Raw genomic sequence first — 22,303 nt, 5'->3', positions numbered from 1 at the left:
GAACAGCAGTATATTAGGAGACTGTGTTAGATGGACAAATATATATATATATATACATCAAAGAGTGTGCCAGTTTGTAGATGGGCTAAACAGTTTATACACAGCTGTTCAATTGTGGCAGAATCTTACTAGAGAATATTCTGCTTTTGGCAGGTGAATATTTCAACCCTTAATATGAAAAGAAAATATAGTTTATTCAAAGTACCTTTCAAAGGACAAATCTTCATGTTCCATTGATGATTAATGCCAAATAGATTCTCATGGTTATAAAATACTTTTCTCCCTTTCAGGTATCTCAGATTTAGTCAATTTTTTTTTCATGTGATTGCTATTTAACTCCCAGTAGAGTTAAAAATCAACCGACCACATCTACTTTATATGAAAACCTTCCCATATTTGAAAATTATTATTAAGTGTTTGGCTGGCTGCCTTTTCCAGGAAGAAAATCTTTATATCTACTTTTTAAAAAAACTTATTTTCTTATTTTCTTATCTCTGGATTTTTTCTGATGTATCACTGACATTTTTACCTATAACGTTTTTCATAGCACGTAGATATTTCCAAATCATGTTCAATATGTTTATTTTCCCCTGCATTATATTTTATATCCAGATATCATGCCCAGTCAAAGCAGTGCTTCCAAATACTCAGGAGCACAGGGTCATGCATTCTGTTGTGCTTTCACTGAATTGATTTCTTCAGCCATTTTTTTTCCACATAGCTTATTGCTAAGATCCTATTTCATAGCAAGTCAGACAATAGTGATTGCTCACTCTGTCAGGTGCTCATAGAGGATTTAGAAATATTATCTCAAGACTCCAGCTTCTTTTGGCTTAGTTATTAAGGTTCTAATTGATATTTTATGTGAACAGGATGACTGTACTTTCTAAATGTTTCGGTGTGCCTAGGTAATAATTCAAAATTACTCTTTAATAATGAATATGCAGAGACATTTTCTCATTACTATAAAATCAGTTCTTCATATCCTGCAAACAGATTTTCTCTGGCAACATGAAGATTTCACAAACTGCCTACTTCTGCCATAGCTCACTTTCTTCAAATGTCATTTTCAGTAGGGATACGCTTGGCAGTGTTCCAGACTGAGTTCAGTCAGCAAGATGCTGCACATGGACTTGTGGCCTTCAGACACATGCCTCATTATGACTTTAAAATAAATACCCCAAAGAGCCTTTGTGATTAAGAGTTATAATTTAATGGCTAAGTGGATGACAGTAGGAAGAAATCGCAATGTTGAGAATATTAGGGAAAATCAACCCATGGGCATTTGGGACTTACAAAAGAGAAGCTAATGTAGATAATAATTTCCAATAATAAATCTTCAGTATCAAGTTTTATACAATTATTTTCTTGCATATATCTCCATCTGGGTTTGTCTCAATAAACCAGAAGTATTTACTAAGGTTTAGTCTTTGTCTCCAGTAGTGTTGCTATTATACTTATATCCTGTTATATTTTCTTCTATTGTTTCCTGCTAATATTCCACACATCAGTACATTTACTTAGTTAAGTAGCTTAATAGACAAGTATTGAATGTCTAGTCAAGGAGAAAAATGCTGGGTTTTGGGAACATGGTGTCTCCACTCCTAACTCCTAGTGATAAGGCAAATATTTGTTATATATATACATTTTCAAAAACATATAGATTGTGCTCTACCTCAAAATAGATGCAAAAATACAAATAAAAAATCACTATAGAATAGTAAGAACAATTTTAATTTGAATGAGGAAAAATTTCTTACACAAAAGCAATGGTAGAATTAAATAATCATTTTAAATATGACTTTAGGGAGAAGGGCCATATGTATGTAGAACTGCAAAGGTGAGGATAATGGGTAGTGCTGGACAACCAGTAGGAAGCTCATTCCATAGGTTCTTAAAGATGATATAGGTCAGAATTTAAGAGGGATTATAAAAGATGAAACAATCTTAAGAAAATACTTTCCTCATAATGGGTCAATTCCCATTCATTTTTTCTTCCCATCTTTCAATAAGTCAAATTAAAAATATAAAGGAACTGCCATAGGCTGTGTATAGCTTATATATACAGCTTATGTATATGCTTCAATATTATATACATCAATATTCATAATCAAAATAAAATTTCATAAAGAAAAATTGGAAGGAATTAATTTAAACACCTAAGTGTTTATTTGGATTTGGGGAATTTGATTATTAGGTAACAAATGTTTAGATTATTCAGAAAATATGCAACTTAGCAAACAGTTTATTAGAGGTTAGTGCTGGTCCTTTAATTTTCAAATAAAATGTCCAGTCACCACTAGCATTTCATTACACCAATGTATATTGCTGTTTGCATGATTAATCTTATTTACTTACGTTTTTCTCATTCAACTAAATCCAGCAATGCCTCTTTAGGGGAAGTATCATGTCCTCATTGTATTAGACAGAAATTGGGGAAGTGATTTGTATTCAAACCATATAAAAAACCTAATTTGTAATGATTCTGTTTAGTATTTAATTTGTGACATTTGCCAACACAATATTATGCAAGTGTCTTTTTAAAGTCTTATTTATGTAGCACGTTTGACATGCCTTGTTCACTAACATTAATTCATGTTGTATTTTTCTTAATCAGCTAAATTTAATATGAGTTTCCAGCTGTGATAGTTAAACTCTGACAAGGAACAATTGTTCTACAATAAGTGAGAGGATATCATTTATTCCCCAATATTAAAAGAGAGATCTTTATGTAATTATATTACAGCCCCTTGTTCTCTCATGAGTTTGGTATTAAAGGATATTTAGATCTTTATAAACAAATGGTGGTTCCTGAATTAAACAAAATTAATTTAGTTTTACCCATGCAACATTATTATTAGCTTCAGATATATCACCCTGCATTTGTTCTGAACTTTAAAAAATATTTTTTTTTACCAAATTCTCAAGTGATGCTTGGCTAATATCTTTACACTTTAAAAAATATTTTTTTTTTACCAAATTCTCAAGTGATGCTTGGCTAATATCTTTACACTTTAGTGGAAATTACATAATTTTCATTAGTGATTTGATTTGTAAGGGAAGATTATTATTAAGAAGATCTTAATTGTTAAAGGGTTATTCCAAATGTTTGGCTAATTCGATTCAACTCATTTCATTTTTCCTCTATCAGGTAAGTTCATTTTAAATGAAAACAAACAAATGAGTTGAAGTGCTAAAATACAATATCTTAGAAGGCTTTATATCACAGATCAAGGAGTTTTTCAACACTATGATTAAGATAAAAGGTGTATAAAATTTACATAAAACTTAGGAGAGAGAATCAGTGCAATTAACTAGAAATGTTTTGGGTTAGCAATTTTCCCAAAGATCTCTATTTTTAAATAAAATTCTCTATGAAGGTATTTTTCAAGCATTTAGAAAGTACTATCATAAATAAATCTTTTTTTTTTAATAGAGGCATGTTTTATTTATTTGTTTGTTTGTTTGTTTTGTTTATACAAGCACTGGGTACAGTCAGAAGCGTGGAAGGGTGAGAGAATTCACCAGAGCCAGAGTAGGGAGCAGAGCAGGCAGAAGGACTGAAGTACACTGCTGAGGGGAGCAGCGGGCGGCAAGAGAGGTCTGCGCGCCATGTGGGACCCTCGTCCGGTGGCCGGGGAGTAGCTGGGGATCGAATCGGTGCTGCAGAGGCCGCGGGCAGCTTCGCAACCCAGTGCTCAACCACTGTGCCACTGGGGAGGCCCTCATAAATAAATCTTTTTTAAAAAAGAAAGTACTGTCAGGTAGGTATACAAGTACTCAAGACCCAAGTGTAGCAAATCATTCTGTTAGTACTATCACATCCCTCCCTCTTTATCTCATCCATACTTTGTACTAAGAACTTTATACCATTCATCTTCACTGTTATAGAATGTGAATAAAGCACAATTTATAAAACCTTCCCCCCATTCATGGACCTAAGTTTGTATGCGGGGGTTTTTGTTTACTAGAAACTATGGAAATTGGAATTTAAATTATATACTATGTTGCAAATCACATCTTTCTACATGTGTTCTTGGATTTTTCTACCTTTCTTACTGTGTATATACCTGCTTGAAAAATCATTATTAGTCAATCTGCCTTCTTTCAGAAAGCTAGTACTTGTTTTATTCTTTTTTCTTAGTATTTTTTCTATTTCCTTTCTCATTCTACCTGATGACACTGCTTTCATTTCACTGAAATATTAGAAATAATAAATAAATCAATGATCTTTTACTTTCCAGCATCCACATTTCATCTGTTGATTCCTGTCTGCTCTGCTCCCCTTGTTCTTTGATGAAGTGGGGGAATGTCTGTGCTTGACTTTGGACTCACACCTCCACTATGTCCTGGGTCTCATTCTCTCTTGGGATTCCTCAAGAAAATTACTCATCAGACCTATCTCCTCTCTCCTAAATCATCAAATTTTCCTTCTCTACTCTATTACTCTCAGATGCATAAATGTTATAATTCCATTGAGTGATAGATAGCCTTTGTTATAAATTGGCGATATAGTGAGTAAATAAATTTCTTGAGTTCTCTGAGTGTCCTTAACAAATTTATTGAACCTAAGGTGGGGGGGTCCTGGGAACCTTTGATCTACAGCCAGTTGGTCAGAAGTGGTTAGTAGCCTGAAGTGGGATCTGATGCTATATCTGATGTAGATGGTTTCAGAATTGAGTTGAATTTTCGACACCCTCCTGGTGTTTTTCTTGTGGTGTGGGAAAGTATAAACAAACACTTATTGGATCTGGGAATTATACATACTGTTATAACAAATGTTTTTCCTGCATATATTGAGATCATTAAATAGTTCATCTCTTTTAGTCTTTTATTGTGATGAATTATATTTATACAGTTTTTATTATTAAACCATTATTATTTTAGAACATAATGGAGGCTTCAGGTGTGCAGCACTCCCATCAAGAGTGCACAACAGTTTCCAATTGTCACATCTTCACTGGATTTATTTCTTATCTTTTTTTTTTCCGTGGCAGAAAGGTTTATTAGACTACAAATCAGAATACAGATGTTGGGGGGGAAAGCTTAGTATGCTAAGTCATAATACATTACAGCACATTTTATTTTTTGTACAGTTATAAATATTTATTTTTTATTTTTTAATTTTATTGTATATATTTTTACATCATTTTTAATTTTTGCACAATGTATACATTTTCATCTTGGTTATATTCCCCATATAATTCCCACTCCCCTTATTTTGCCCCTCCTCCCCACCCCCGTAGTGCGTCTCTGGTTTATATTTGCTTGTTGATTTTGATTTTTAATTTATTATATTTAGTCTTTTTCCTGGTCCCTTATTTAGGTTTTCTAAATTCCTGCTGTGAGTGAGACCATCCGGTTTTTGTTTTGTTTTGTTTTTTAAGATTTATTTATTTATTTATACAAGCACTGGGTATAGTCAGAAGCACTGGAGGGTGAGAGAATTCACCAGAGCCAGAGCGGGGAGCAGAGCAGGCAGAAGGACAGAAGTACACTGCCGAGGGGAGCAGCGGGCGGCAGGAGAGGTCTGCGCGCTATGTGCGACCCTCCTCCGGTGGCCGGGGAGCAGCCGGGGATCCAACTGGCGCTGCAGAGGCTGCGGGCAGCTTAGCAACCCAGCGCTCAACCGCTGCGCCACAGGGGAGGCCCGAGACCATCCGTTTTTTTTCCTTTTTCTTTCTGGGTTATTTCGCTGAACATGATCCCTTCCAGCCCCATCCATGTTGCTGTAAATTGTATGAGTTTATCTTTTTTGATTGCTAAGTTATATTCCATGGTGTATAGGTACTACATCTTCTTGATCCAGTCATCTGTTTTTGGCATTTGGGTTGTTTCCATAGCTTAGCTATTGTAAGTAGTGCTGCTATAGCACATAGGGGTGTAGGTGCCCTTTTGAATTAATGATTCTGTGTCCTTTGGGTATATACCTAGGAGTGTAATTGGATCATATGGAAGCTCCATCTTTAGCAGGTTGAGAAATCTCCACACAGCTTTCCATAGTGGTTGGACCAATTTGCACTCCCAGTAGCAATGCAGGAGAGTTCCTTTTTCTCCACATCCTTGCCAATATTTGTTGGTGCTAATTTTTAATATGTGCCATTCTCACTGGTGTAAGATGGTATCTCATTGCAGTTTTGATTTGCATTTCCCTGATTATAAGTGATGCTGAACATTTTCATATGCTTGTTGGCCATTTGCATTTCCTCTTTGGAGAAGTTCCTTTTTAGCTCTGCTGCCCATTTTTTGACTGGATTATTTTCTTTGTTTTTGTTAAGTCTTATCGGCTGTTTGTAGATTTTTGTGATCAGTCCTTTATCATTAGTGTTGAGTGCAAAAAATTTCTCCCAATCAGTGAGGTGTCTTTTTGTTTTGATTACTGTTTCTTTTGCTGTACAGAGCTCTTTAATTTGATGTAGTCCCTGCTGCTTACCTTTGCCTTCACTATCACTGCTTTGGGTGATGTGTCTGTAAAGATGTTGCTGAGGTGTATGTCATGTAGTGTTTCGCCTATATTTCCTTCCATATATTTTATGGTTTCAGGTCTTATGTCTAGTTCTTTATCCATTTTGACTTGGTTTTTGTGCATGGTGTGAGGTGGTAGTCAAACTTCATTCTTTTGCATGTGGTGACCCAGTTTTCCAAGCACCATTTATTGAACAAACTTTCTTTGTTCCATTGCATATTCTTTGCCCCTTTGTCAAAGATTAGTTGACCGTAAATCTGTGGATTTATTTCTGGATTTTCTATTTGGTTCCATTGGTCTGTGTGTCTGTTCTTGTTCCAATATTATGCAGTTTTGATTATTATGACTTTATAGTATAGCTTGAAATCTGGGAGTGTGATGCCTCCATTCCCCCTTTTTTTTTGTCCAGGAGAGCTTTGACTATTTGGGGTTTTTGGTGGCTCCATATGATTTCATTAATATTTGTTCTATTTCTTTGAAGAATATCTTTGAAATTTTTATTGGAATAGCATTGAATCTGTAAATTGCTTTGGTAGGATGGCCATTTTGATAATGTTAATTCTTCCAATCCATGAGCAGGGGATGTCTTTCCATTTCTTTGTGTCTTCTTCTGTTTCTTTTAACAGTGTTTTATAGTTTTCTTTGTATAGGTCCTTTAGCTCTTAAGTTTATTCCCAAGTACTTGATTTTTTTTTGTTTCAATAATAAAAGGGATGGTTTTCTTGATTTCTTCTTCTTCAGATTGATTGTGTATAGGAAGGCTATTGATTTTTGCATGTTGATTTTGTATCCTGCTACTTTACTAAACTGGTTGATTATTTCAAGTAGTTTTTCTGTGGAGTTTTTGGGGTTCTCTATGTATATTATCATATAATCTGCAAATAATGATAATTTTACTTCTTTCTTCCCTATTTGGATTTCTTGTATGTCTTTCTCTTGTCTTATTGCTCTGGCTAGGACTTCTAGTATTATATTTGAAAAGCAGTGGTGAGAGTGGATATCCTTGTCTTGTTCCAGATCTTAATGGAAATGCTTTTAGCTTTTCACCATTGAGAATGATATTGGCTATGGGTTTGTCATATATGGCGTTTATGATGTTGAGGTATGTTCCTTGTATCCCTAGAATTTCAAGGGCCTTCATCATAAATGGGTGTTGTACTTTGTCAAAAGTTTTCTTAGCAATCTATTGATATCATCACATGGTTTTTATATTTCTTTTTGTTGATGGTGTTGGATTACATTGATCGATTTTCAGATGTTGAACCATCCTTGTGTCCCTGGAATAAATCCTACTTGGTCGTGGTGAATTATGAATACATTGTTGGATTCTGATAACTAAAATTTTATTGGGGATTTTTGCATCAGTGTTCATTAGAGAGATTGGCCTGTAGTTTTCTTTTTTTGTGTTGTCCTTGTTCGGTTTTGGTATTAGTGTATGTTGGCTTCATACAACGTGTTTGGTATTATCCCTTCCTTCTCAATTTTTTGAAAGAGTTTGTGAAGGATAGGCACTAGTTCATTTCTGAATGTTTGGTAGAATTCATTTGTAAATCCATCTGGTGCTTTTGTTTTGGGGGAGGGTTTTGATTACCATTTCAATTTCACTGCTTGTAATTGGGCTGTTTAGGTGTTCCCTTTCTTCTTTATGTAGCTTTGGATGATTGTAGCATTGTAGGAATTTGTCCATCTCTTCTAGATTGTTGAGCTTGTTTCTGAGTATTCTTTTGATTTTTACTATGTCTGTTGTGATTTCTCCTCTTTCATTTGTGATCCTATTTATTTGTGCTTTCTCCCATTTTTCCTTTGTGAGCCTGGCTAAGAATTTGTCCATTTTATTTTATTTTGTTTTTTTTTTTTTTGAAGAGCCAACTTTTGGTTTCATTGCTCTTTTGGTTTGTTTTTTTAGTTTCAATTTCATTTATTTCTGCTTTGATTTTTATTATTTCAGTTCTACTGTTTTTAAGGTTTTTTGTTGTTTTTCTAGTTCTTTGAGATGTGAGATTAAGTTATTTAAGTTCCTTCTTGTTTCTTGATGTGAGCCTGTATTGCTGTATATTTTCCTCTTATTACTGCTTTTGCTGCATCCCCTACATTTAGGAAATGTGTGTCTTCCTTGTCATTAATCTCAAAGTATTTTTTAATTCTTCTTTGATCTCCTCATTAGTCCATATTTCTTGTCTTTTTGACAATAGGCTTTCAAACTGGTTTGAGGTGATACTCATTGAGGTTTTGATTCGCATTTCTCCATTGATAAATGATGATGAACATCTTTTCATGCGTCTGTTGGCCATCTCTATGTCTCCTTTAATTAAATGTCAATTTAAAGCCCTTTCTCATTTTTTCAGTTAGGTTGTCTATCTTTATATATATAGTCTATATATTATATACATTATTTACTGTGTTGTATATTATAAATTGACTAAGATGTATTTATATCATTATATAGTAAGTGGAAATTACACATATATTTTCATACACTGTCATAAGGGACTTTGGACTATATTTGACTGTCTAGTTTACATATCAGTTGTACAAGCATCATAGAAAGTGCTAGGAATTTAATATAGGAATTATAAGACTAGAGTAACATGTTTTGTAACATGTTAACAAGGAAACTTTGTAGTTTCTTTGCCTGTAAACTGGCCTCCATTTTCTCTTTGATTTTTTTTTTTTTTGCCACCAGTTAGTATTTTTAATTCCTGGTCATTTTTAAAAACTTTTAGTTCTATAGAAAATTCTTTTTATCTAAATTTTCATATTGATTACCTAAGTTGTTATAATACCCCCAACCATTTTAATGTTTAAACTTTTCACTAGTTGCACAACTCTTTTCCCCCAATACTACCCATTTTCCTGTATTTTTTTCCTCTTTGATTAATTTTTTTTCCCAGAACTTTCCATTTTATTCGATTCTGTATGCTTTATTTTTCACCTAGTCAACCATTTATTTTCTATTTCATATATTTCTGGTCTTATATCCTCCCATGAACATCCTTTTGAATATTTTTGTGTTTCAAATTTCCTGATGTGCTGTTTCTGAACCTGTTTTAAAAGCTCCCTATTTTCATGTCCCTGGATCTGTTACCCTTTTCTCTAATTTTCTATTGACTTAAATATAGATTATCTTGCTTGAGTCCCATTGCCTGAGATTACTAAAAAGCCAAGGACCCCAATGTAAGATAGATGCTAAATTTCATAACTGGGAAAATAAAATTAGTGCCTCTGTATTAGCTATGAGCTCATGTTTGGATTGATGATTGGAAACTAGTAAATTATTGATGGATGATTTTCTTAGGTAGGCCATCTTTCATTGGCAATGGAATGGTTATAGCACTGACAACTAATAGGAATGCCTATAATAACTAAGTGAAATGACCTATATCTACTTGTGCAAAGAGAAAGCATTCACATGAAATCATTAATGAGTGATGATCAAAACTTGATTAGTTGGGCAATCTTAAAGGGATTATGATTGCAGGGGAGAGAAAAACACTGAGAAGTAACATAATTTGGGGGAAGTATGGGCTTTCTGTGTGTTTTGAGTCATGTGCAGGACTTTCAAGACTGCAAAAGAATATTGCTGTTGAAGTAAGTAGTATGATTATAACATGAGATATAAGGTAGATCATGGAGTGATGAGAACATCAGCTTGTCTAAAGACTGATTTTTGGTTAGATGGGAAGATATTTATAGGAAGCAATGAGCCTTATTGAGTATTATCTTGACTATCTTGACTACAGTAAAGATTTGGTGGGGGCACTGTTAACTAATATAAAAATAATGATAATGGTGAAAATAATAATAACTTGATGTTTGTTTATTATATAACAAATATTGTTCCACGTGCTTTTCATGAATAATTTAAATGAATCCTCAGAAAAATATTGTATTATTACTAGCAGTATAGTAGTAATGGTAGCTTTCATTGTTATTTTCTAATTGTAGATGTTTCAGTGCCTCATATAACATTTCTAAGTTCTTAAATTTAGTAGATGGCAGAGTTAGGACTTTTAGCGGACATTATACTTCTTCAGAAGTAATTACTAATGTTAGTCTGATGTGGTTCATAGGCTGCTTTTGTGAAGGTGAGAATGCATCTGGGGTTGTCACTGAGAGACTGTGAAGTAATTCATCTCTGTAGTGATAGTGGCTTGGCCTCAGGAAGTAATAAATCAAAGAGGACTCCAAGGTTCCAAGCATGGATGACTAGGGCGATGCTTTCTCTATTAAATTTCTTTCCCTTTTTTTTGCCCTTTTTTCCTTTCCACTACTGTCTGTGTTTCAGTCTTTTTTTTTTTTTTTTGATAATCCATTAGTAATGAGGGATATTCAGGACTATGCATTTTATTGCCTTTTCCCCGTTATTCTTCAGGTCCTAGATGTAGCAATTATGCTATTGTAAAAATGACAAAAAAAAAAGGAAAAAAAATTTTTAAAAAAGCTATAGAGGACATAAGATGTTTTTTTCTCCACACCAAAAGGTGTGGAGATGTAACAAATGATTGATGTTCATTGATGTAACAATATGATGTTCATTGATGTAGCAAATCATATTAGAACATTGCATTATCTCTATACTGACCATATTTAATGCAGAGACATCTTAGGAATTTACATTTTAAAAGTACTTTGATTCATAAGTAATAAACTATCCTTTTAGTGGCTCAAGAAGTAACAGGAAAATCTCACCTTATAAGTTTCTATGCTGATCAAAGAACTTAGCACCTGAATAGATGAAAACAAATCAGGAAACAAGTGCCAGTAAATTCTGTATTTGTGTGACTTGGGCCAAATAGTTTTGTTTCATTCTCTCTCATGTTCCTACCCAGGAAAAGAGCAAATCATAAAGCAAACACATCTGTAGTGTGGAATATACCAGTTAAGGGACTTCTTGAGAGAAGTAAGAAGAAAAAGACCCTTTTTCCGTATATGTGATACTTGCTTTATCCCAGTGACCTATTATCTGACAGCTCGTACTTAGCCCTCGGTATCTGCCCTTGCTCTTCTGTGGGAGATCTTCTAAGAAACAGACATTATGAAGTGTGAGTTATTTATTTGGAAAAGGAGTGGGGAAAAGTAAGTAAAGCTGCCTTGAAACCACAGTTCATTTGATAGCCCATACAAAGAGAGAGGGAAGGGAGAAGCCTTGTGTTGAAGAGATTTAGGCTGCAACCCAGTTGCAAGAAACTTTCATTCAGGTCAATGGGGAATCTTCAAGCAGATTTCCCCTGAGTGTAGTCCCCTTTCTCATAGGGATGATCCTACCTTTTATTCACTGTTATGTTCAGGCATTGGCTGGGAGTAAACTGAGGAAAGTGTGATATTTGTGGTGGTAAATGCAGACAGGCGGCATTAGGAAATTTGAACAGTGCATTTTTTATAGTTGCCATGTCCACATACATCATCTGATAGAAGTATCACAATTTTCAACCTTGCTAGTCCTTTGTTACTGAAAGTAGCTGTATGACTTAAAGTAGCTGTATGTTTCTTAGTCCAACAGCATGTCTTACTATGCTAGTCAATTTATATCTTTTATTTCATCCCCAATCCTGGGCACATTGATCAGTCATTGCAATGATGTCTCATTGAATTAGACATCATCCCTTCTGGGAACATCTTACTGCCTATAAGCTCTGAGTGACTTTAAGAATTTCCTTTCTTCCAAGTTTTTGCAATTTCTACTGTCTGGAGCATATCATGTAGTTTTGATTTGGGATCACAAGAAAGTAATCTAAAATGATTAAGATTAGGCTCAATTTCTTTTAACTTCCGTCCATTTGGGAAAGTTACACAATTTTTCAAACCTCAATTTTCTTTATCTGACAGGTAAAATAATATTTTCCTTATAATATTGTAAATAGGGCAGGTAAATAGTTGTTTGATCATGTAAAGGTACATTATTAATAATTTCTACTAGCATTTATGACTTTCGTATATTGCTACACTTTTGATTCCCTATTACCTTCTCACTGGAGTTGCTTCAAATGTAGACCACTTTTTCTCTCCCAAATAACCTTGGACCATATATATTAGTGAGAAATGACAGACCATCAATCACTCAGTAATTATTGAGAACCTAGTGGGGGCCAGGTACTGTTTTTTGCAATGGAATTATGAGTCAGTAAGACCAAGTCTTCACCTTGATGGGCTTACATTCTAATATGTGTAATATATTTCCTTGACCCCTTTGCTTAATACTTCAGATTTTCTGAATGATATCTAGCTTCCTTTCTGCCTTAATCCTGTCTCAGGGAAAGATTTCACTATTCTTTTTCAAGACTACCCTTACTTCTAATTTACTTATCCCAGAATCTTGCTTCAATAACCATTTCCTGATCTATTGTCTCTCCAATCTCTGTCTCTACTGCATCTCCCATAATCTTAAAAAAGAAAAACACAAAACTCATATGAACATGCTATTGCTTTCTCCTTTCTTCCTTCTCTTTCCATTTTACAATTTGCCCCTCACATCAAGTCTTTATATAGCACTCTCTTAAACATGACTACAATCTTTCCTTAGCTATTTTTTCCCTTGAAATCTGAAGCACTTATTCTTAAAACATCTTCTATAGCATTATTTCTATCACTTCTCATTTTTAATCACCGTGTATCATCCTTTGTTCTTAATTTCATCTTTTGATTGATTTTCTCAACAGATACTGAATCAATATCTATTATAGGCCCTCAAATACAGGTCATATAGAACCTGTCGAGAGACTCTTTCTATTTTTTGTTTCCTTAACTGAAGCTTCAGCACTTTTCTCTTGGCACTCTCAGCCACACAAATCCAAATTTTACCTTCAATCATAATCTTCTACTGAATTTCATTTCTCTAGTTGCATTTGCATTCTGTTTCTCAGCTTTTCTACCTCTTCCACAAATTCCATGTATTTCAATTGGCTATTAACCTATTCCCATCACCAACACTTCTTTGAGATTCTATATATCTGCTAATATCTTCTGTTATCAAGAGTTTGAACTTTTAAATTCCCTTGTTTTACTCTTTAAATCCACATCTGATTTTTATCATCTGATTATCATTTTCTTCTGGTTATTTGACTTGCATTGTGGCATTTAAATCTTGACTTTTAAACCATCTCTCGCAAATCTTTCCTAATACTTTAAGAAAGCCCCATTTTTAAAAAATTGTATTTTTTTAATTGAAGTAATGTTGGCATGCAATGCCTTATATGGTCCAGACAGAGGATCACAACTCTTCAGATATAGGTTACCGCAACGCACCACCAATGCACCCATAGTCCTTCACCATACTCCCTTGAGTCATCACCACTATTCATATATGGAATGTAGAGAAACAAGACAAAGGAACAGACCAAACCAAACCAAAACAATCCCTAGGAATCTATCTGTGCAATTGGGACTACTACATTGGTAACATTTTTTTGAAAGAAAAATCAATTGTTTCCATGCTAGAATCTCTCTGAATGTTAGTATAGCAGAATAGTGATGTTTTCCTGAACCAGTCTTAAATTATTTTTGAAAAATTGTAGAAATAATGTATTTAATTTCATTAAGCTCCAAAGAGCTAAAGCATCCAGTTTGTTTCATTGGAGCTGGAATTTTGTTTTATGAATATAATTTACAATATTATAAATGATATTCCCTTGGTAAAAAAAAAAAGTTTAAAGACATAATAAAAGGAGAATCAATGTTATAGTGAGTTATGTCTGTGTTGAGAGGTGTGATCTTTGTTATAACCCATTCATAGTAGGTATTTAATGTATGCTAACTGAACAATGGCAGTTGGAGGACCCATCTATGAATGTCTATGAAATAAGAATTTTAAAATTTGGCTTTGGAAAGAAAGATTAGTTATAATAGAAAGAGTGCATGCTACTCTGGAGAATAAAAAAAAATGAAGTGGGCAATACTGACAGTTCTAAAAAGTTAATAAAATTAAATATTGTTATTATTATTAAGTTCAGTGATATTTTATAGTCTTCAATACTGATTGAATTTCTAGGTTTTATTTCCTGTTGGCACTCTGCTCTATTTCAACCCAGACAGGAAAACGGGTACATTCTTTATTATTAGACAAGACTTTTTTGCCATTAGAACATGCTAAATTGATCATTTTTAAAGCTTGACAAGAGACCAAGCCATCATTACCTGAAGGGATTCTCTTAAATCATCTGAACATGGTTCTTCTGTTCTGAAAGAAACTTGAAGTAGACTGCTTGAGATTCTAAGTCTCCCTCTCCAGGTGGCAAGGGTTAGTTTTACTGCAGCACTGACAGTTTCCACCCTCAGCGTAGGCAGATTAGATTGGAAAATGTATAGGAGGAGAGCTTGTCAAGGTAATTCAAGGAGTAAGCTGCTAAGTTCTAAAGGGAATTCTAACCAGATTGAATCATAAATGCTTATAGTTTATGGACTTATACTAGTGTGGAGAAGGTAAGGAGGAAGAAGGAAAAGAAAGAGCAAAGAGTAAAAAGAGTGGGAGGAAAATATATCAGAAGAGCCATAAAACCCTTGGCTTGTTCAGCTCATCATTTTGAGATGCAAATAAAATACCTATTTTGTTAGCAGTTTTTTTGGTGATGACTGAAAATTTCTGAAACATTTCTTTAATAATGATTCATAGTCATTAAAACCCTAGAATTATAGAAAGTAATTATAGTAACAAACAATGAAAATTAACTTCTGCTTTTGGTCTGACAGCCACAGTCCAGTTTCAGGCAGAACATTCTATATGTGGTTTCTGTGATTCTCTTATAAAAAATAGACACCTGGTAAGCAATAAGTTATGAAGGGTGTGAATTTATGAGTATGAAATGTGATATACAGACATAAATACTTATCTCCCTGAAATCAAGCCTATCATTTATATTTAAACTTTTGCTGCTACAACTCACTATATCAGAAAAATTCCAGTACATATTGGAGTATCTTCTTGAAGACTTATTTATATTTTACATACAGATTTGTCATCATCAAGCCTTCAACCTTATTACTTAGCATGTGTCATACTGGTGGTGATACACTGATATTGTTCTACAGTATAATCATTGTTCCAGAGTAGGAACAATTAAATTTATATAATTTCTTAAATTAGTATTTTTTCTATTACTTCAAATATTTATATATTGATCATATGGTTTACACGTACATGGATATATATGGTTATATTTAGCATCCAAAAGAAATAGGAAAAGAAATAAAAAAGAAATAAGAAAGTAAAATGTAATACTAATAGCTAACACTATTATTGAAATGTCTTCCATATATTAATTCAATTCAGTTTCAGAATAACCATATTAAATCAGAACCATTATTGCCTACACTTTGCAAATAAGAAAGTGTGAAACAAAGAAGTTAAATAATTTTTTTGAGAGTAAATATGGCAAATAATTGGCAGAGCCAAAATTTGAACCCAAGTAGTATGATTATTTGATATAGCTATGTTCCATAGCTTAACTAGTCTTGGTTGAGCTAACAGTATGTTATATATTCAAAGCTGTATTTTAATATGATTGTTAACATGGATAGTTCTTCACTAAATTATGAGCTCTTAAGAAGAGCCATGTTTTATTAATTTTTTCATATACATTGTTCAGTAAAATTTTTATTACTCTTGAATTATCACTCATTATATTGTCTTGGGATACTCTGTCCAGGAGACTTTTTATTTTTGTTATTGATTTTCTGTTTACAGAAATTTTATATACACAATTGCTACCTGTAAGTGGGTAATGTATTCATGATTCTCTGGTTTCTTAACTATTTTTAAGAATAATGTAGCATGAATAAAGCAGACTATTTTTGATTGTTACAGGATAAATTTAGAATTGTGTTACTTAGTTGAAATTCTTTTTTTTTTCTTTTTTCTTTTTAATAATTTTTCCTACAGGGTGCTGCTTTAATTAGAATGCTGGCTAATTTTATGGGCCATTCAGTATTTCAGAGAGGTCTGCAAGTAAGTAAATGCTTTCTATATTCCACTACATTTTCCTTGTTAATATATATATATTGTAAAGATTTTTCACAACATGGGAAATTGCTAATACAGAATTGCTGAATTTGATGGAAAGCTGTATGATGTGTATGTAAGGTAAGCAGTGTCCCGCATGACAAATGAAGGTTACACTTAGGCTGTTCACTGTATCAACCAAAACAGCTCTAACTGTTGTACAATTTAGATCTCTTTAACATGTACTTATAAAGTGAAATAATTTTCAAATATGTCATATCCTAAATATATTTTCTGAAAGCCTACTTTCCTCTTCTTCAATTAAAGTTTTTATAAAGTGAACACAAAGTCTGTTAGCTTTATTAGAATTATGAATTTGACAGAATCTTAATGCTGTTTTTGAGATATGTGCCTTTTATGTTTTGGCTTTGTGTTTGATAGACGTAAATCTTGTTCCAAACACATTTCAATATTATTTTACTTTGAAAATGCAATGTTTTTAAAAAGGAAAAAAAATCCTTCTATATTTAGAATATGGAGTGTAAAATCTAAGAGTAGACTCATAGAAAAGCATGATTCTTACACAAATATAGAAAAATTGAACTTTTTTCCCATTGAATCTGTTGGTGTAAATCATGTTCATAGCAGCTGTGATTGATGAATTATTTATGATGCATTCTGCTACTTAGAAGTGTCCTTTAAAGTAAATTGATGTTCACCTGAAATACAATTATGCTAAGACAGAGAGAGCAATCAATCTTATCTGTTCTTAGTAAGCTTTTCATTTTGAAATTTAAATAAACTACATATGGGATCAGGTCATACTTTGTTAGTATAATTCTATCTTTTCCCAAAGTAAACTAAAAGATAAAACACAAAGCAAGAGTTAAATGTTATGACAAAGTTATATATACTTAACATAACAAAGAAAATATGTAAATTTCTTAAAGAATGATTTCCTTTAGAAAATATTTTTTACAGATTTGTGTCAACAGGGGTGGACATTTACTTTAATCAGCTCTTCCACTGGGAAGCCTTCAGAATAACTGAACCAATTTGCTGGGTGGTAAGGTCTCTATTCTGATCACATAATTGGGAAAATCTTTTTTCTCAAAGAGTGCCCTCCATGCATATCAACTCTCCAGAGGAATGTCCTTCCTTATCACCTTCCTTTGTTTTTCCCTTTTGAATTTGTAGGGTAACAATTCCAGAACATATCTAAGCTTTCATAAGGGCAACACAAATTAAATTTGATTTCCTGGTAGCAAGTTGATGTGAAATCATTTTCTTTATACAATTTTTATTGTTTCTCCTCATCAGTGTATATGAACTTGTTTGGCAGGTTGAATAACTATTGTTATGTTATTTGGAAAGGATTATTCTTCTGCAGCATTTTTCTTTATCCTATTGTACTTTCTATGGTATGTAAAATACATCGATTTTTGATACACCCTTTTCCATTGACCCAGTATCTTCAGATTTATCTGAAACAGAATGATTTCCATTATATTAATTCTTCATTTAAAGCGTGTACTCATGTGTGCCTTTATGCTCTGGTACTTGATTTGGTTAATTTTCAACTAAGGGACTCTATGTTTGTCAACATTGCATTTCATTTGCCTTGTGACATCTCATTGATCAGATAGATCTGTATCCTTCAGTACTTTGCTTGCAGCTTTATTTATACTCATCACTCAAACTGATTTAGTGTATCATCAGCAGTTTGGATTAGTTTACAGTAGATCCCTATGTCTAGGTGATAAATTATCATCTCTTGTGTATGAAGATATATGGGATACATTTTGGAAATGACCTCCTGAACAGACACTTCATGTCATGGTGCTGAGTGGTCACAGAGTTGATAGTAATATATTTCCCACCTGCAAGGTCTGGGGAGTCTTGGTTTACACGTTAAAAGAGCTAACCAGACTGTCAGTGCTTACCTCTGCACAAAAACCTATTATTCTTACATATACCATGAATTTTTCTATGTTGACAAGTCCTAGTTTATATTTGCATGAAGAGCCATTAGCCTTACAATTGAGGACAATCCCAAGCTGAAAATAATTCTTATGTCTTCCTTATATTTTTAATATTTTTTCTCTCCTCCTGACCTGTTATCCTTTGCTCTTTTCTTCCTCCTTCCTATCTTTTCTTTTATGTTTTAGTACTTGGACCTTAGCCCTCACATTCCATATGGTAACACTATTATAGTAGTAGTTTTGTATAAAATACATATTCTCTTGTCCTTTTTTTGTTCTTATGAACTATCTTAATTAGGTCTTTTGGGAACAAGGCAAACACACTTTATAAATATAACTATAAATATATATATATAATAAAAATATAAAAATAAGCATATGATAAATAATATAAATAGATATAAATTGCGAATATAATTATATACTAAGTATAATAAAATAATTTAGAAAACTAAGTTTCTGGTACAGTTTACATGTTCATATTTAACTTAGAAAGTATTAGTGCAAATACATTTTTTCTACCATTTGTAGCATTTTTGTTTTGGAAAATATATTTAAAATTTCAACTCATGCATATATTTCATAGTTGGAAGGGACACTAGAAACATTTTGAGAAAAATTTTGCTCCTAGTAGCCATATGAACCATTTGATGAACTATTAGAAAATCTAGTAAATCATTTCATACTAATTCATCACAAATTTCCTTGGTTTAGATTCTTGATATTTTTGGTCTAAGTCAATTTCTTGAATTTTGTTTTGAGTGCTTTGGTACTGTATCATTTTGAAATAAGTTGCCCAAAACCCCTTTTTTTTTGTAAAAAGAAAGTATATATACATCAATAAAAGTTTAGTTCTGATTATCATGCATATGGTAGCTTTCAATTTGATATTTCAACTGAAAATAAAACCTAAAGCAAACCAAACTTGAACCATTGTTGATAATGTATATCACTTATAAATAATGTATTTTAGAGATGTAAAATGTTTACATTTCTTAATTCATAGATCTATTGTTCTATATAATCCATTTCCAAAAATAGTAACAGGCATGCTTTCCATGAAGCATGTAATAAGTGGGGTGAAATGATTTTCATTTCTATTTCAAGTGGGTTTCCTACAAGTCACTAACACTCATTTTGGCCTCTGACTTTATAGTTAAATTCAAGTGGTGGACTAAATGTTCTCTAAGATATTTTTTATCTTTCAGGTTCTCTTCATCCAAGATTTATTTAATGCATTTAACTAGTTAGATAGTGTTTGATATCTTTAATTTGGTATAGCCATTTTTGATGGGAAAATTTGATGGGCAACAGTGAGTGACTCCCTGTTTTTAACTCTTCAGCAGATTTCTAAATTATTTATGACTATGTGACTTTCCCTATATATAATACTGTAACTATAATTAAATTAAACTTTGTTGTTACAGTGAGTTTTTGCTAGCAATATGTTTCTTTTTGCTTATATTATGAAACAAGTCTACTTCCATTGTTTTTTAGTTACTTGTTCACTTTCTTATTTTACAATTTTGTGATTAAGCTGCAGTTGTCTTAAATTTTCTTACAAATTGAAATTTCTTGGTGATTTTCAGTATATGCTATTTTTTCTAAGGTCCTAATTTTTGATTATAATGGTAACCTTCTGCAATTCCGCTCTACTTACATGTCAGTAGGTATTCAGGTGTATTGGAGGTTGGCCTTAAGGAGAATCAGTATCCCTCGTTGACTGTCATTATAAGGAACTCAAATAAGGGATAACTTCCTTTTTCAGAAATAAGAAAAAGCTACTTTGATGCCAAAGTAAGCTAAGTCTCAAAATTTCAAGGTCTTCATTCCAATTTTCAGTGTCCCACACGTTCTCAATCATTACCCTAATTTTCACATAAGAGACCTAATAAAACCATGAAATTTACTTAAGTTGTAATTTTACCACTCAGAATTTCAAATCATAGTCTGATTTTCAGTTATATTGATTCTTAGGCTATAAGAGATATACACTCTTTTTAGCACAGTCACAGATTTCTGACTCCCTCTGCATACATTTCACTGAGAATTTAAAGCACAGAGATTATACTTTTGACTTTTCATTTCCTCTACTCTAGTCAGAAATAATCATTCTTCTCAACAACTTTATAAATTCTCTATTCTACCACAGTCTATGGAAATAGTCATATGTTTTCCCAAAGTCAATTTCTTTAGTTTGCACAACTGTGGGTAATAATTTAAGATATTGGCTTGATCTGAAAATCATGGATTACCAGTATCTTATTACCCTTATTCAACAGTTCTACCTCATTTAAATATGATAAAAAATGTGCAAATGGTTGTAGATTACCATTTTACTGGGTCTGTCTTCTGAACCATTTCTGGTATATCACATAGCCCAAAATCATTATAGGTATTTGAAGCAGAAAGGAATTTAATACGAAAGTACGAATTTTCTAAAAACGTTTGGAGACATAGAAGAATAAATGTCAGAAAATTCACTGCTAGACTTCAGAAAATCAAGAAATTAACTAATGTCAATAATCCTAACTGCCTGCATTACCTCTGGAAGCCTGTGGTCTGTCCTCACTCTACCTTCTGCTGAAGCCCACATGCCAGCCCACCACAATGGGAGCTCCTCCTTAGGGCCTTCCTTAGCTCCTACTTGTGTGTCTCAAGCAGAAATTTAACTTGGACCTAACTTACAAAGGATTCTAAGAAAGTAACTTCCAGACTTCTAGCTCCCATAAAAAGTAAGAATGTAGAAATGCAGCAGGAATAGTGATAAATTGCTAATAGATTATCTGACACTTGATTTATAAATTTCTTGGTGTTATTGATTAAATATTATTTGTATTATTTTTTTAGGTTGTCATATATACATATGGAGATTTAAAAATATTGACTTACGTCTTTTTGATATTTGTGTTAAGACTGTGATACTTCTGTATCTAGTGTAGAATGTCTTCAACTGATTTTAGTAATTTTATAAGGACATATGATGGGAAAATTGCAAAAATCAATCAATGGTCATAATTCACTCACTACATAAATATAGTCTAGTTGTCTGTTGTCTATAATTTCCAGTCTCTACTTTGAATGAGTTCTTTGCATTATGTCACTGTGAATCAGTACCAGTAATATAACTGAGATTTTTAAGTTTCTAAAGTTATTGCTCTTCTAAAATAATGAACTGAAGAAGAAAAGACTGGGTTATTTACTATTGTGAATTTTTTTTTAAACTTAGTTCAAACTTTTGGTTGGCATCATCACAACTGTTGGCTCCTCATGCTACCATTTTCACCTCCAGGTGGCCCAAACCTCCTGGGAATGTGGTAAACGCAGGAAGAAAAAAATCTAAAAAGCATTTTGCCTAAGTTATTTTTAAGACCAGCTTTACATAGCACATCTGGAGAGTAAGCTTATATATTTTCATAGTTCAGGATTTTCTCCTAGCAATGATTGCAGAGTGAGTAATGACTAAAAAAAATTGCATGATACGTTAACTGCAGGGACTTAGTGTAAGTGGAACATACAATAGGTAGTCAATAGTGTCCACTAACTCCCTATTGCATACAGGTTGAAATTATACTTATTTATACATAATGTTGTTTTTACCTTTACTACCTCTTTTTTTTTTTCTGTGGCATAAAATCTCCAAATTTCCTGTGGGTTTATCCTGTGAGGAGGAGCTAACAAGATCACCCATTCACAGCACCATATCAATTTAATATTACAGTGCTTGAATATGGTTTTCCCATTATAATGTCACAAACATAAACAGAATATAGGATATAGTACAGCAGTGTAACCTCATTTCTATGCTCTCTTTGACTTGATATTCTTCAGTGTCCAATATAGTTAACTTTCCTTTTCTGTGTAATACCTAGAAGAATATATACTTCAATTTTGCCCTCATTTTTTCCCATCTCTCTAGAAGTT

The 22,303-nt window shown here is 32.9% G+C and overlaps 1 protein-coding gene across 1 annotated transcript in view; it reads left to right on the top strand.

Moving 5' to 3' along the window:
- TRHDE (thyrotropin releasing hormone degrading enzyme) overlaps positions 1 to 22,303 on the top strand; it is a gene marked incomplete at its 5' end in the record, with an annotated part of 360,848 nt that overhangs the window by 252,884 nt on the left and 85,661 nt on the right. Inside the window, one exon of the mRNA XM_084255346.1 lies at positions 16,338 to 16,403. Within this exon, the coding sequence (XP_084111472.1) occupies positions 16,338 to 16,403 (66 nt within the window). The remainder of the gene's footprint in view (positions 1 to 16,337; positions 16,404 to 22,303) is intronic.

Source organism: Talpa europaea, assembly GCF_964194135.1.
Source record: "Talpa europaea genome assembly, chromosome: 15".
NCBI lineage: Eukaryota > Metazoa > Chordata > Mammalia > Eulipotyphla > Talpidae > Talpa > Talpa europaea.
Note: the sequence above shows the minus strand (reverse complement) of the source record. Positions and strands in the feature narration are given on the sequence as shown.